The sequence below is a fragment of the Panthera leo genome, chromosome D1, assembly GCF_018350215.1.
Source record: "Panthera leo isolate Ple1 chromosome D1, P.leo_Ple1_pat1.1, whole genome shotgun sequence".
NCBI lineage: Eukaryota > Metazoa > Chordata > Mammalia > Carnivora > Felidae > Panthera > Panthera leo.
The window spans coordinates 113,093,627-113,109,683 of NC_056688.1; the positions used below are offsets into that span (position 1 = coordinate 113,093,627).

Here is a 16,057-nt window from a genome sequence, read left to right on the forward strand (position 1 = left end):
AACTGTACCCCCTTGGCCGGGCCGCCAGAGACCCGGATGCAGGTACGCCTGGCTCCAAGCCGTCTGTCTGTGGGGCTTGCAGGGGGGCTTACGGTCCCCAGGATTCCCTGCTGGAATCCACGGGAGCACACAGACTCGGCCTCGGGGTCAGACACAGTACCCCAGGTGAGGCACCGGGCCAGGACTCTGCTGCTTGTCCCCCAGAGCCAGACCATAGGCCCAGATGTGAAGTCCCCTCTGCCTGTGTTAACTGTAGCTGAGCAGAGCGGGAAGCCCCCGGGCACCAGGCTCCTGGGCCAGGTCCTCCCGCGGTGCCCGGCGAGGGCTGGGAGGCGGGGTCCAAAGTCCGGCTGTTCGGGGCAGAGCCGGGGAGCCCGCGGCCTGCGGTCAGGGCCTTTCAGGGCAGAGGCTAGTGGGCCCCGGGGCAGCGGGGGGAGCGGCTCACCCCCCCACATACACACACAGTGGCCTGGGTTTGAGGAAGAGCTCAGTCCAGACAGCGCAAACGGGGGAGGGGGGCGTGTTTGTATCTGAGGACAGTGTCCCCTGTTCTCTGTCAGGCTCAGGAGTTGTGCTGAGAGCCCCGAGCTGGGGCAGGTGCACCAGCAGGGCTTTTCTGCACAGAAAGGCTGGCCTGGGAAGGAGGGGGACACGGTGTCTTAGACTCAACAGCCCTGGGAGGAGGACTGGAGTTCAGGTGGTTCTGTGCTCTGTGGGGGTGGGGGTGGGGGATGGGACTGTCCCCAGGAGGTTCACCTCCCCCCCCCCCCCAAACCCCAGGGCCTGTGGCTGCTCCCCAGAGACCTGGCCAGGAGGTTGGGACATCATCTGGCTCCTTCTGGATTCTCTAGGCAGGAATTGTGGGTAAAGAGGCAGGAGAGGGTGGGGTGGGACTCCCCACTCTGCCCCAGGGCAGGTCGGGGAGGCTGAGGGGACCGAGCAGCACGCGGGGTGGGCAGGAAGGGGCTGGTTACTCACCCCTCCCTTCCTCCTGCTTCTAGCAGGACGTTTGGAGGCTGGGAACTGGTCGGGGCCGAAGGGATGGGGGCTGCCCGAGGATCTGTCGTGAGCTGGCTCAGTGTGGGCGGGGCGCTTCCTGGTCCCGGAGTGTGGGAAAACTGCCCTCTGGGCTGGGCGAGGAGAGAGGAGCACCCGTAACCCTGGAATCCCCGGCCCCGGTCGTCCTTCTCCAGAGCAGCCAACCCCCCTCGCTTAGCCACTCAACAAACACTCTGCACTTCCCCCCGGGACACACTCCGGCCCCAGGGCCACCCCAGCCACCCACCTGCCTCTCCCAGAAACAGGCCGCAGGGTGAGGCTGATCCAGGCCCACTGGAGGAATCAGGGCTGGGGTTAGGGAGGAGGGCTTCTCGGAGGAGGTGATGCCTCCAAGGAGTCTTAAGGATGAGCGAAGATGGGCCAGGAGCGGGCAGGGCCAGCCACACTGAACAGAGGCAGAGGGGTGAGCCAGGCTTGGGGTGTTTACTGAGAGCCCATGTCAGCGTGTGTGGGGCAAGAGTAGATTCTGGAGAGCAGGGGTGAGGCCAGCTCTCGGTAGGGGGGGGGGTCCTTGGGGAGCTCCAGAGGGCTGCTGGGCGGGGGAGGCACAGGGTGAGGGGGCCGCGGACTTGGGGTGGGGGGGTGGGGAGCTGCTCACCCCCAGGGGGCGGTCCTGATGGACTGGGCATGGCCGGGGGAGCCCCCGCAGTGAGAGCCCCGGGAGCCGAGAGGGTTTCTCAAGGGAGAACGTGCTGGAACTCTGCGCTCGGGTGGGCGGAGACGTGGGTCAGTGTGCGGGTGCAGGAGAGTGTGGTCTGGGGCTGTGGCCCGAGCCGGGGCTTTGACGGGGGGCTTCCTTCTCGGCGGATGAGCCCCTTCGTGGGTTGAGTGTTTCTTACTCTATTTCCCGAGGGCCCACCTCAAACGTTACCTCTTCGGGGATGCCCACAGGGTTTTGGCCAGTTTAGGACCAAGCCCAGGGGGCGGGGTGGGGGGAGCTATCCACCCAGGGGCAGCTTTGGGCCTCGACCAGCAGGGCGCCCAGACCCCCACAGCGGCGTCCGTGCTGGGGGCTCGGGGGGCCCCTCCCAGCTGGGAGAGGGTGTCAGATGCCGACTCCCACTTGGTGACTTGTTCTTGGAGTCATAGCCTTACAAGGGGCACCCCGGCCGGCTGTGGGCATCGGGGGCCCGGCCGCGGCTTGTCAGCTCCATCCCAGAGGCCACCTGGTTAAGGGTCTCTGGGGGCCGAGTCCCTCTGCAGATGCCATAGGAGGGGCTGGGCTGGCAGGTGCCAAGGAATGTTCTAGAGCTGGAGTCTGAGTAGGCTCCTGGGGTTGGGGTCTGGGAGGGGCTGGCTCGTGTCCAAAGCGGGGTCTCTTGAGCTGAGTGCCAGGTCAGTTTTGACTCACCCTGCGGGTGGGTTCAGGGGACTGAGCCTTGGGTTAGAGGGGAGGTTCTGCCAGCTACCGGGGGCTTCTCCACGGGCCTCTAGTGATGCAGGGACCGCAGAGTCAGGGGGAAGGAGGGAGTAGCTTGCTCGGGGGCAGAGGCCTGGATGGGCGAGCTCACACCCTGCATGCACTGAGCCCTGCTCTGCCCCTGGCTGTGTGCTGGGACGCAGGGTCCCTCATGCTGCGGCGGGGGTCCCTCATGACAGCCAGTGGAGGATGCTGGAGGTGCCCATGGCAGGAGGCTCGCAGACTGGAGACCTGGGATCCCCCCGTGACGGGTGGGATACAGTCTGGGAAGGTTATGTCCCCTTCCTCCCGCCAGAGCAGAGGAGGAACAGGGGACCCTGTCTGGGGAAACTCAGGCTTGGCGTGAGGCACGCGCTGCCCCAGCTTGCCCGGGACTGAGGCGCTTCTGGGACATGGGGCTTTCCAGGGAAAAACCCGGAGAGTTCTAGACAAACCAGGATGGCTGGCCACTCTCCCTTTATGGGTCCCTGCAGGCCAGACAGACTCATGCTGGAAGTTGGCCCAGAGGAAGCAGGGAAGGCGCTGGGGTAGGGGTAGCAGCATGGAGATGGGAACGCGAGGTCACGGGCGCCCTACCTCCAGCCCCCCAGAGGGACGCCTTGCCCTGACCTCCGTGCTCAGGAAAAAAACAGCTTCGAAGGAGGGGTGTCCAACCAGGGGAGGCCGGAGCGGAAGTGGCCAGGAGCTGTGGTCTGGCCTGGCAAGGGCCTCCGAGGGGGTGTGAGAGGGCAGAAGGGCAGCCTGGAATCAGGGAGAGGCAGGCCTCTGAGCCGTCCAGGAGAGCAGGACTCAGAGCAGCTGGGGCTGGGGCCCCACACCTGCTCACCAGGCTGCGGTGGGGAAACTGAGGCAGAATACGTGGCAGGAACACGCTCCTGTTCGTGTGCTCCCGGTGCTTCGCCCCCCGCCCCCCCCAACAGGCACATGCCCGAGGGGCCTGGAGTGTGCCCGCCTCTTAGGTCCCCCCGGCACGGCCTCCTCTGTCCTGCTGCCTCGTCCCCCGGCTGGAGGGAACGATGCCACGTTCTGACCATCCAGTGTCTTCCAGAACCTCTGCCCGCTGGAAACTTCATGGAGAAGCCATCCAGGAAGAAGCAGGAAGGACCTCCAGGGAGCCAGAAGAGAAGTCACAAACCCACACAGCCTCCTACCCTAGAGAGCCCCCCCCCCCCGGCTGTCCCGCGGTCACTTCCGCCTGCCTGGATGGCGCTTAGGGAGCCTGGGTATTTGGTCTGTGCTGGGGACGGCCACACACAGTAGCCTGTCTTCCGTGCTCTGGGAGCCCTGGAACCTGGCTGGGCCGGACTCTAGGGGCCCTGGCGCCTCCCACCCCCCGGGCCCCTGGTCCCCTGCTCAGCTCCAGTGACAGCTGGGCATTGCACACATTTGATAAACTGCAGATGAGCGAGACCCCAGCGTCTCAGCCCCTTCCCCCCACGGGACTCACCCTGAGAATCCTCCCTGGAGCGGGTTTCATCAGGCCGTGGACCCCGCCCTGGTTTATTCACCTATTTCTGGCTCCACCCACCAGCCTGGAAGCCCCTGGAGGGGAGGCCCCCCGCCCCCCCCACCAGGCCCCAGGGAAACACTCCTGGTCTGGATCCCGACTGGACGTTCGGGGAGGAGGGCCTGTTCAAGGACCCACGGCCAACAGTGGGCTTCCAGGCTACCGTGGCTGATGTCCAACCCAAGGCAGCCACTCGCTCCACTGTTTGCCCCAGGTCAGAATCTGGGGGGAGGGGCTCAGCAGGGAGGCCCCATCTGTAGGACCCAGCAGCCAGTGCGCTCAGGATGGATGGAGCCCGGGGGGGCCTGCAGTCAGCCCCAGCAGGCTGGCATCTCCGGGACTTACCAGCTCTTGACAAGGGGCTCGTCCTCTTGAGAGAGTTTCCCCATCTGTGAAATGGTCTGGGCGGATTCGGTGAGATAACGCACGGGGCTGCCCGGCACAGAGAGGGTGTGCCAACGGCAGCTGCGTACCGACCAGCGTCCAGCCGGGGCTGGCCGAGGACATCGCTGAGCGCTGGGCAGAGTCGCGGGGACCTGTGCCCCACGGACCCCCAGGGCTCTGGAGGGCTTGGTGGCACTGTCCAAGCTGCCCAGCGTGTGAACACTGTGTTCCACCGTGCCCTACGGCTTATTAGGGAACGGCACATGATGGGGGCGTCGGGGTCTGGGTCTCCCCACCAGCCCACGGCCCTGCACTCAGAGCAAATGTCCAGCTTACGTGACAGTGGCAGCTGGAGGGGGCCGCTGGTGTTGCGCTGTGCTCGGCCACCCCTCTAGGTGTGCGGAGACAGTGGCCACGGGGAGGGTGCTGGCCACCGCGCCAGGCACGTGTGGACACGGCCCCCGAGACTCTTCAGGAGCCTTGCAGGGGGGAAAGCAGAGGCACAGAGAGGTTAAGCGACTTGTCCGTGGTCACACAGCTCCAGTAAGAGGCAGTTGCCGTGCCTGACTCCAAAGCCCAAAGCTTTGTGGCTTAGCCAGGCAGTGCCCCCTACCTTGTCCCCTGCCCCAACCCCTGTGCCACGTGCATGCTGCCGGCACTAGAGTGGCCAGACAGGGAAGAGCCGCCATGTGGCCACCAACAGGAACCGGGGGGGGGGGGGGGGTATGCCGTGGACTGTGGCCACGCCCCCCATCTGCCCAGCAAAGGCCTGCTGCCCCCTTCATCATGCCCCCCATATCCCAGGGTCCCAGCGCCCTCTGGCCTCATCCCTCCGGGGTCCCCAGCCCCTGCCCTGGCCTGGGACACCATCGTTTCCCAGCCGCCTGACTTCAGCCATTCCTCGGCCCCCCTCCCAGCCTCTGCTCGAGGCACCTGCATCCTCCATTAAACCTCAGGACCCTGGACCCTAAGCTGGAAGCCTCCAAGGCTCCTCGGTGCCTTCTCGAGGTCGCCGGCTCCTGGGCTGGACTCCAGGCCCTGCACACCCGGCCCCTGAAGCCCTCTCCGGAAGTCTGGTTTGTTCTGGGCTCACTCTCGGTACCAGCCGTGACGGGCGAGGGCCTGGGATTGGCCCCGTCCCCGCCTGGGACCCCCACCCTTGCCAGGATCCCCCTCCTCATCCCAAACCTAGGGGGTGTCTGCTGGGGGTTCCCGCTGTACCCCACGTCTCGCCATCCTGGCATGGACCGCACCTGTAGTGGAGGACGCTCAGGGCTTGGCGGGGGCAGCTTGGAGGTAGGCCCAGGCCTTCCCTGGCAGCCCCCAGGGTCCCCTTTAGCCGCAGGCTCATCTCTGGGGGGCCAGCAGACATTGTGGGGCGCTCGCTCTGCAGGCCTGCTTTCTTGGATGCCACTCCCCTGGCAGGGCCCCAGCTCCCAGCGCAGAGGTGCACTTAGGGTTACTGGTTTGGTGGGTGTTGTGAGAGGTGGACGGACTCGTGACAGCGTCCACAGGCAGCCGGCAGGCCCCGAGGCAGGGACAGGCGTAACCGGTGGGGGCCCGGGCCGGCCACAGAGCCCTGCACTGCCCGGGGCTTCGATCAGCAGCACTAGTGGAGGGAGAGGAGGCAGAGGGTGAAGGGGCGATGGGGGCGGAGGAGATGGGGGGGACAGGAAGAGGAGGAGCTGAGGGTGGAGAGGACGGAGAGGGGGCTGAGGGGCACCAGAGGGAATGGCCAGCTCTCAACGTTGTGTCTTTAGCCTGGCTGACCCTCCCCTTCCTCTCCCTGCTCCTTGGCCCCCTGGCTCCCTGCCCCCCTACCCATGTGTAGGGAGAAAGGCGAAGGCCATGTGTTATTTCCCAGTGATGTGTGAGTGACAGCCCCCCCCCCCCATCCCGCCCAAACATCTAGGGGTGATGGGGTACTTTTTGAAAACGAGGCTTCCCCCCTGCACGGCCCTGGCGGGCCACGTTAGGCCGATCCCCCCATTTGGACTCGAGGAGACTTGTGGGCCCAGGGAGCCAGGCCCTTGCCCAGATTCCCCACCAGGTGAGGGATGAATACGGCCCCCCCACCCCCCCCCACCCCCCCCACCCCAACCCCAGGGCTGCGCTGGGGTCCACCTGGGCTCTCCTTCCCAGTGGCCAGTGCGCGGGCAGGTGGGCGGGCCCGGGGGGCGGGCTCCTGCCTGCAATGCCATCTGCGGACACCAGGGGGCAGCAAGCGCCCAGCTTTGGGCCGCAGGGCCTGCGGCCCGCAGCCCGGGGTCTCGGGAGCTGTCACCTCTGGCACCTCAGCAGCTTTCCAAACCGTGTCCGGGCCCTCGAGGGAGGGAGGGGACAGGCACCCATTCTGCTGAGCCCCTACTCCGTGCGGCCTGCGGGGCTCCCGGCCTCTGTCCTGACCTCCCACCGCTCACCTTTGAGACCCAGCTGGGTGCCGGGGGGTAGTAAATGTAGGAAATGTAGTAAAGGACTGCACGGATGAGATGCTGAGGGCCTCCCCCTCCCCTGGCCTTGGGGGGCCCGACTTGCTCTGGGAGCCCGCTCAGGGTGTCACGGGCGCAGGGAGCTTACACGCTGCCCGGCCCAGTGCACACCGCCCAGTACGTGCTCTGTGGCCCCCGGGGCCCGGGTGGGCCCGCTCCTCTGCGGGGCCGGGGCAGGGCTGGGGCCCTCACGTCTCCTCCGCGGCTTTCGGGCTTCTCTGAGCGCCGCGTGGGCGTGCTGGAAGCAGGGTGGGAGCTGGCGGCCCTGGTGTACCCTGTGGACAGAAGATTCCGACTCCGAGGGGTCCCCTCTAGCTCAAGAAGACCGGACAGAAAGCCGGGGGCTCGGCAGAACGAGACCCAGGACGGGGCATCTGCTCACCCAGATTCGTTTTTCCTGCTCTTTCCAGGAGGGAGGCCTGGTGGGGCTCAGGGCCAGCCGCAGACCCTCCTCCTTGCCCGCCCCCGACCCTGGGAGCCCTCCCCAGCCCCGCAGAGGTCTATGGGGGGCTAGGATAAGCAGTGTTCCCGGGCCTCCCGGGATGGTCAGTGCGGAGGCCTGAGCAGTAGTGGGCCAGCTGGGCTGGGGTGGCCTTCTGCTCGGCACTCGGAGAGGAAGCAGTGCCTGGCCCGCCTGGCCGGCCGTGGGGATGGGGCAAGGGAGCCCTCACGTCCAGGGCTGCTCCCGGCTTCCTCCGCACCTCCCCCCACGGCCCGCCCAGCCCCTCCTGCTAATTCCCGGGGAGCGAGGACCCCCGGCCCAGCCCGGGGCCGGAGCACAAGGCAGCCCCTGTAATCCGAGCTTTGGATTCGCGTTGTGCGGCATGTGGACGCGTCACCGGAGGGAGGCCGGCACCTGTGGAGGACGTGCCTGGCAGCCGCCCCGAGAACAGCCCGTCCTGGGGGGGCTGGGGGCGGGGCCGGCAGAGCGCGGGAAGTCGGTGCGGGGAGGAAGGTTCTGGCTGTGCCGGCGCTGGGCCCCGGGCCAAGTGTGCTAGGAAACCCCCCTCCCCGCCAGCCCCAGCTCCGAGCTGGGCTGGCTGCCTGTCGCTGGAGGCTGGCTAGTTAGTCTGTAACTCTCCATACTCCTCGGGGCCTCCAGGCCTCATCTTGTGGAGGAGAAGGTGAGGCTGCGAGGGGCAGCGTCCTCCCCGAGGGGTCTGGCCAGGCCGGTTCAGGGCCACTGCTGGGTGAAGTGGCTTGGGGCCAAAGGTCTGGCCCTTCCCGGGGCTGTGGGCAGGGGGGCGGGGCCGGACGGGGCCGTGGGGCTTTGCCCTGGTGGGCCCCGTCTGAGCCAGGCAAGAGCTGGCTCACCTCCCTGGTGGGAGGCACACGGGGGAGGCTCAGTCACCCCAGGACGGGGCCACAGCCCGCCTCCCCCAGCCCAGATGCCCAGCTCCGGCTCTAGGCTGGGGCGGGGGGCGGGGGGCAGTCAGGGGGTTCTTGCTTTCTCTCCTCTCCTGCTTTTGTGCTCGCCAGCCCCTCATAGAAGTCCCGGGAGGGGCTCCTGGCTGGAGAAAGGCACGCATCTGTGGCCACAGAGCTCTGAGTAGGTTGCTTAACCTCTCTGGGCGTCTGGTTCCTCCCTTGCAAAAACAGGCATCAAAATGCCTCCCTGTCCAGGTTCTTGGAAGGATTAAAGGAGGCCAGGGGCCGAGCCTGGGTGCAGGGCAGGCTCCTGGAATCTGGTGCTGTCATCATTTGTAACATCCCTCTGCACCCCTCACGCCGCCGTCTGTCCGGGAGAAGTTTTCTTCTCACACACACACCCCTCGCAGGGGCCTGGGGAGCACACTGGGGGCGGGCCCTCATGGGCTTCCAGAAACAGGTCCGTGTGGCTCCCCAGGAGGAGGGAGCTCGGGGACGCGGGCGGGGAGTCAGCCAGCAGGCGGCAGCATGTGGCCAAAGACGGGGCTCCCAGGCCCGCCCAGCTCTGCCACCCGCGCACAAGAGTGGCTCCCTCCGAGCCTCAGTTTCCTCAGCTGCAAAAGGGGCCCACTCCCTGGGCCGACCAGGGAGGGCGCCGTGGGGAGAAATAGCCCCATGAGGTCTTGGGTTAGTGGGTTAGCTGCCGTAACCACTAGAGCGGGACCAAGTAAGTCCTTCAATCTGCCCGGGCCTGTCTCCTCTTCCAGAAAAATGACACCTCAAACAGGCCAGTGCCACACAGGTGAGTCCAGCTGGGGAGGGCTGGCTGCTCTAACAGACACCCCCCGCCCCCCCCCCCCCCCCCCCCCCCCGCCAGCTCTTACCAGCTTAAAACACGATAAACCTTTATTTTTCACTCCTATCTCGGTCAGGTCGGTGTACAGAGGGTGCTGTGGGGGTGGTGGCTCTGCTCCCTGTGTCATTCAGGGCTGCAGTCCCCCCTCCTCTGCCCCCCAATCTGGCTGGCAGAGCGGTGGTGGGGGCGGGTGGCAGAGGGCAGAAGAGCTAGGTTGGTCTGGACGGGCCTCGGCCTGGAGGCAGTGTAAGCCATTTCTGCTCCTGTCTGTGGCCCAAACTGGTGGCGTGCCCCACCCCACCCCCCCCCCCCCCCAGCTGCAGAGGGGCTGGGGACGTGGTCCTTGCTCTGTTCGTTTGGAGGAGGAAGAAGCGAACAGGGCTGGACCGGGTAAGAAGGACAGAAATGCACACTGGAGATGCCAGCGGGGGGCCCGGTGCTTACCACCCCCTCACCCTGCACATGGGCTCCCCCACTGCCACGTGTGCAGGATTTAGGGGTGCTGGAGCGTCCCGGGAGCCTGTCCTTGCTGTTCCCCAGGGGCCAGCATCCCCCCGTCTGGTTCTGTTATCTGCAGCCACCCAGAGTACAAACATTGTTCCTTTTGTTTTCTTTTCTCCTTCGGATACACTTTTAATTACAAAAGTAGAGCTTGGTTATTGTACTCAGGCAGATGTTTGCAAGCTTGGGGGCCCCTCGGGGTGGAGGACTGGGCCTTCTCTCAGACTCCCAGGCCCCCAGCTGTCCTCCCCCAGGTCTGTCCCTGGCTCGGGGGAAGGGCCCCAGCCCCGCTCTTGGGACTGGCAGGTCAGTGAGCCAATGGGTATCATCCTTGACCAAATTCAGAGTCACATACTCAGAGGAGGTCACCTCCCTGCCCTAACAAAGCCAAGAGGGGAGATGTCCCCACGGCCTTTGGAGAATACAAGGAAGGACGGGAAGCCCAGAGGGAAAGCAAAGAGAAAGGCCGGCAGCTGGAGGAGGGGCAGCCCGACTCCGCTCCCGCCCCATGGTGCTCCCGCTAGAGTTCCACTCCCACAACAGGTAAGGCCCCACCAAGGGGATGCATAAAGCCATCAGGACGGCCCTTGGCGCGAGCGAAGGGTGGCCACTGTTGCCGCACCGCGTGATGTGAGTTGTGTGGGACTGCCACTCCCAGTGCTCGGAGGCAGGACTCGATGTCACATGCTGTCAGTCTTGTCACGGAGACAGGGGGGTGGGGTGCTGGGACCCAACTGTCTGAACTCAGCTGGCACCGAAGGCAGTGGGAACGGCCCTCTAAGCCCACCCCAGCCCAGGACAGTGCGTGGGGAGGACAGGGTCATTTACTCCTGCTCATTTACTAAGCACCTACTAGGTCCCCTGCCCTTAGGGGGCTGAGGGCAGACAGCTATTCATAGCACCTGGCAGTTCCCGCTAGGGAGGAGAGCTCAGGCCCCCTGAGTGTCCAGAGCGGGGCTGGGCGCAGGATGCCTTCCTTCCTGGAGGAAGGGAGACCACCTGGAGGCTGAATCCGGGGGTTGGGTGGGCTACTTCCCAGCCTGCCCTCCAGGACAGCTGGAGCCAGGGCATCTGGACCTCTTGGGAAATCCAAGAGGAATCCACCTGGTTCCACATTTTGTGGTCACTACCCGCCGTGGCACTGGGGAAGCCAGTGTGACCAGGGCACCAGGGCTGGGCAAGGCCCTGCCTCCTTTTAGCCCCAGGCCAGGTGATGACCCCGTATAAGCGGTCCACAGAGCTTCAGAAAACTTCAGCAGCTTTTTTTTTATTTTCCTGAAGATAAAAAATTGTAGCATCTACGCCTGTGGGAATTTGGGGATACAGTATACAGAACAGAATAAAAACCAATCGTGAGTCACCGCCTTTGGTCCGTCTATCGAGGGTCCGGCACCTCGCCCTGTCCCTCACCCCGCGCCGATGCCCTCTCCTGTTCGTCTCATGCCCTCACTTCAAACTTGGCCTCCCTGCGACCCGGGGCCCAGGAGCGTCCCATCCCTGGGGTGTCCTGGAGCCCACCTGACCCTGTGGCGGCGGGGCGGGGGCAGGGGGGGAGTCTGGTCGCGGTTGGGTCAGCCTTAATTCTCTCGCTGGGCTTCCGGGCTCACCGGGGACAGGGGCTGACAGCTCAGGCCTCTCCTCCTGCAGGTGCCTGACCCTCCCCACCCCCAGCCCAGGGCTGCTCTTATCTCGTGGACTGGTCTGGAGGCATTTCCTGGGCTCCCAGCCCCCAAACAGGCTGCACCAAAGGGAAAGCAGCAGAAAGTAATGGTCTCCCATGGCCTGGCCCAGCTGGGATGAGAGCCACCTGGGAGAACCTGGGGCCCTACCAAGGCACGGCGGGTCGGGGAGAAGGGGTTTGGGCCCTGGCAGGCCTCCTCCCCGACGCCTCTAGGAGGGGCCCTCTGGCTCGCCTGCCCAGTCACTCTTAGGGCTGTCGTTTCTCCGCAGCCAACAATATTTACTGGGCACAGTGAGGGGTGCTAGCCTTCCGGGACAGTGGGACAGGTACTCCAGCTAGAGCAGGGCTGCCTGGGCACCTGCTGCCCACCGTTGGCCCCACCTCCCACCTGGGGGTTCCCTGTGTGATGGGGGGGATCAAGCTGGTCCAGAGAACCAATGTACACAGTCAAGGGCCCTGGGGAGGCAGGGCCAGGCCCACCCCAGTGGAGGAGGCTCGGGCGCCCCGTTCAGGACCCCAGCCAGAGCAACGGCCTCCAGCGGGACCTTGTGTGGCCCAAGCCCAGGGTGGCCTGGCCAAAGCCTGAGAGGTGCTGGGCACCTGGTCCATGACATGGTGGGCATAGCCTCGGAGGGGCTCCGGTCTCCCACCCACTGAGCAGGGCTGGGCAGGGGCTAAAGGGCCGGCTCTCAAGGTGCCCCTTCGGGGGAAAGAGTGGAGCTGCCTGCCCTCTCGCTCCGAGGGCCCTAGGGCCAGCAGGTGTGTTAGGGCGCCAGGTGCGCGGAACCCTGCCAGGGACGCAGCCCCGGGCACAGCAGGCCGCGCGGGGGCAGCCGAAGACCCCGCCTCGCTAGGGACGAGACGCCCTCGGCGGGTTCAAGCCCCGTCAGCCGGCGCTGGAGGCCCAATGGTGAGCGCGGGCGGCTGGGCCGGCGCCCCCGGGGGGCGAGTCGGAACTGGCCGGACGCCGGGCCCCGCCGCGCCGAGGAGGGCGCGCCGGCCGAGGGGGCGCCCGCGCCGCCGCCGCCGCCGCCGCCGCCGCCTCGCAGCCCCCGCCGGCAGACAAAGGAGCCGGAGGGGGGCGGGAGTGGGGGTGGCGGTGGTGCTGGGGGGGGGGGGGGGGGATGGGGCGAGGGGGCGGGGCGCCGCGGTGTCACGTTACCGCCCGCAGCGCCCTTTAACTCGGGCCCCGCCCCTCTCACCGCCCCCCGCCCGCCGCCGCGCGCGGCCCGCGCCCCGCCAATCGGCCCGCGCGCCCCGCCCCGCCCTCGGGTGGGTGTGTGCACGCGGCCAATGGGCGGCACGCGGGGGCCGGGCCCGCCAGCGGGGCGGGGGCAGAGCGGCGCGGGCCAATCGCCGCCGTGTTGTTGAAACTGAAAATACTACATTATGCTAATCGCGGCGGGGCCCCCGCGCGGGGGGGGTTGGGACCCTCGCGTATAAAGGGGCGCGCGAGGGCTGGGCGTTCCACAGGCCAAGTGCTCTGCGCTCGGTGGGTGCCAGCCAGGCCCGAGCGAGCCGAGCGGGCGAGGACAGGCACTGAGGGGGCGCGGCCGCCGGCCGGACGACACCGCAAGCGACACGCAGGAGCAGCCCGAGGCCCGACCGCCAGGTAGCCGCCGCGCCCGCCCTCCCGCCGCGTCCCTTTGCAAATGCAGACTCCGACTGCGCGGGGTCTCACTTGCGCCCGGCCTCCGCCCTCCTCTCCTCTCCTCCTCCTCCTCCTCCTCCTCCTCCTCCTCCTCCTCCTCCTCCTCCTCCTCCTCCTCTTCCTCTCCTCTCCTCTCCCGCGGCCCCGGCCCGCGCAGCCCCGGGCCAGGCTCGACGTGTGTCTCTGCAGCACATTGGCAATGGAGCGCCTGGTCGCCCGCCGCACCTTCCCCCTGTTCGCGCGCACTAGCGCCTGCCGCAGCCTCTTCGGGCCGGTGGACCACGAGGAGCTGAGCCGCGAGCTGCAGATCCGCCTGGCCGAGCTGAGCGCCGAGGACCAGCGCCGCTGGGACTACAACTTCCAGCAGGACGTGCCGCTGCGGGGCCCCGGGCGCCTGCAGTGGACCGAGGTGGACAGCGACTCCGTGCCCGCCTTCTACCGCGAGACGGTGCAGGTGGGGCGCTGCCGCCTGCTCCTGGCGCCCCGGCCCCGCCCGGAGGGCGCAGGCGACAGCCCGCCCCCCGCGCCGCCGGCCGATGAGCCCCTCGACGGCCTCGGGGAGGCGCCGGCGCCGCCGTCCGGCGGCCCGGCGGTGGCTCCCGCCCCGGCCCCGGCCGCGGCGCCGCAGGAAAGCGATGAGCAGGAGGCGGTCCCGCCGCCGCGCAGCCAGGAGCCCCTAGCCGAGCCGCTGCACTCAGGGATTTCGGGGCGCCCCGCGCCGGGCACTGCCGCTGCCACTGGCGCCGCCGCCGCCGCCGCCACCAATGCCGCCGCCGCCGCCGCCGCCGCGGCTGTTGCCACCACCGCTGCCGCGGGAGGCGCCGCGATCAAGAAGCTGCCGGGGCCTCTCATCTCCGGTGAGTCCCGCGCGGCCCCGCCCCGGCCCGGCCCGGCCCTGCTTTGTCCGGCCGGCCGGGCTCCCCCGGCCTCGGGGGCCTCACTCGGTCCCCGCCTCCTCCCGTGGCATTAAAGGGCCAGCGGCGCGCAGGGCGCGGCTGCGCCCGCACCCCGGCCCGCCCCGCTGTTGTGCTCGCGAGCGGCGGGCGCGGGAGGGAAGGGAGAGCGCGCGCCTGGCCTCCCCCCGCCCCCCGCCCCCGGGCGCGCCGTCCCCGCTCCGGCCGCCGGAGCCCCTCCCCGGGCGCGGCGGGCGCGGCGATCGCGGCGCGGAGGGGGTTAAGCGCGGCGGCGGCCCCGGGGGGCTTGGCCGCGGGACAAGGAGAAATGCTTACACAGCACATTGCGCGGCGACGTAAACAAAGCTGACCCGCCGCGGACCTCGGCGCGGGCGGGGACGGCGCCCCCACCCTGGCCGGCCGGCCGCCCGCCCGCTCCCCGTCCCGGCCCCCGCTCGGGTTCCCCGGCCGACCCCGCCCTGACCGGCTGCGCGCGCGCCTGCCGCCCGCAGACTTCTTCGCCAAGCGCAAGAGACCCGCGCCCGAGGCCAAGGCGTCGAACGAGGTCCCCGCGGGATGCGCCGCCCCTGGCGCCGCTCCGGCCGTGGGCTCGGCGGAGCAGACCCCGCGCAAGCGACTGCGATGAGGTGGGCGCGGCAGGGGCGCGCGGGGCGGGGAGGGCTGGCCCCGCGGGGTCGTGGCGGTCACCCTGTGCGCTGTCGCTCACCGAGCCTCTCTCCCGCAGCCTCGCGCCCAAAGAGCCCCGAGGGAGCCCGCTGGGCAGCGGACAGGACAGGAGCGCTGGGCCTCGGCTGGGACCGTCCATGTAGCAGCAACCGGCCGGCAGCTGCCACCGAGCAGCGTTCGGTTTTATGTTTAAAATTTAAAAAAAAAAAAAACTGTGCAATGTATTAATAACGTCTTTTATATCTAAATGTATTCTGCACGAGGAGTACACTGGTCCCAAGGTGTAAAGCTTTAAGAGTCATTTATATAAAGTGTTTAATCTCTGCTGAAACTCAGTGCAAAAAAAAAAAAAAAATGAAAAAAGAAAAAAAAAAAGGAAAAAAGAAAAAAACATGTATATTTGTACAAAAAGTTTTTAAAGTTATACTAACTTATATTTTCTATTTATGCCGCGGCGCGGGCCGCTTTGCCGCGCGATAGCTCGGTTACTGGTTCCGCCAAAGGCACGTCACCCGCATCTGGTTATCGACAAATGTAAATTTATTTTTATAGCGGACTCTGGGGGGGGAGGGGTCGCTCACAAGCTGTAGCTGCCGAACAAGCCCAGCTAGTTAGCAGTTCTCTTCGCGCTTTCTCTGTCTCTTTTATTATTATGACTATTTTAAACTGGAAGACAAATCTGTTAACATGGTTCCTCAGCCGTCTGCACCACCGCCCCGGCCCCTCGTCCGCCGGGTTCCAAATAAAGAGGCCGAAAAACGCTGCAGGTCAGCTCCGTGTGTCCTTGTACCCTGCCTCCCAGCTTTCTTCTCTGGCGCCCCCACAAGTTAGGGAGATAGGACACTGGACAGAGGGGGCGGCCAGGCTACGCTGTAGGCCATCCACTCCAAAGGGAGAGGGACTTTCTCCTGGCAGGACTGGCTAAGGACCACCTGCTCTAGGCCCCTAACTTAGGGATGAGCGGCCCCGCCCTCGCTCTGCTACACCCCCCCCCCACCGCCCCCCGCCGCCCCTCGGGGCGCGCGGGGCTGTGCGCCGAGACACTCTCTCGGGCTCAGCGCGTCCCTTGCTCCAAGGAAACCACCCGCACCCCAGCCGCGCTGGGCTGAGCCCCCATGGGGCTCAGGTGGGCACTTGCAGGGGCTGGGCCATGGCCCAGACCCCCTCCTGACTGCTGCGGCGCCGGCACTTGGGGTGGAGCCCCGACGGCTCCCGGGTCCCCAGCTTGGTGGGGCCGGGGTCCCCCACGGGGTCGGGCCAGGGGAGCCCTGACGTGTTGCTGGCCGGTACGCGCCAGCAGTGGGGGAGGGGCGGCCTGAAGGCCTGCGAGGGGGGGGGCGGGGGACCGGGGAAGGGGAGGCGCCTGGGGCCAGGTGGGGGTGGGGAGGGGTGGGCTGCCGCCGTGGAGCAACTCGGAGTCGAGGAGCTCGAAGTCGGATCCACCCGCGTGCACCCACCAGTCTTCTGGTTTCCAAGTACTCTCTTTTAGTCGAAAAGAGGAGGTTTATTTTATTTTATTTTTTTATAGCTGACCTATAAACCTCTGAAAATTATGGCTTAC

At 66.9% G+C, this 16,057-nt stretch overlaps 1 protein-coding gene across 1 annotated transcript; it reads left to right on the forward strand.

Moving 5' to 3' along the window:
• Nucleotides 1-12,793: 12,793 nt before the first annotated feature.
• On the forward strand, nt 12,794-15,267 carry CDKN1C (cyclin dependent kinase inhibitor 1C). Its single transcript, XM_042905160.1, is given in 5 exon segments — nt 12,794-12,877; nt 13,106-13,370; nt 14,322-14,456; nt 14,555-14,650; nt 14,652-15,267. Coding segments are annotated over 4 exon segments (531 nt in total). The 5' UTR covers nt 12,794-12,877; nt 13,106-13,115; the 3' UTR covers nt 14,697-15,267.
• The last annotated feature ends 790 nt before the right edge of the window (nt 15,268-16,057 follow it).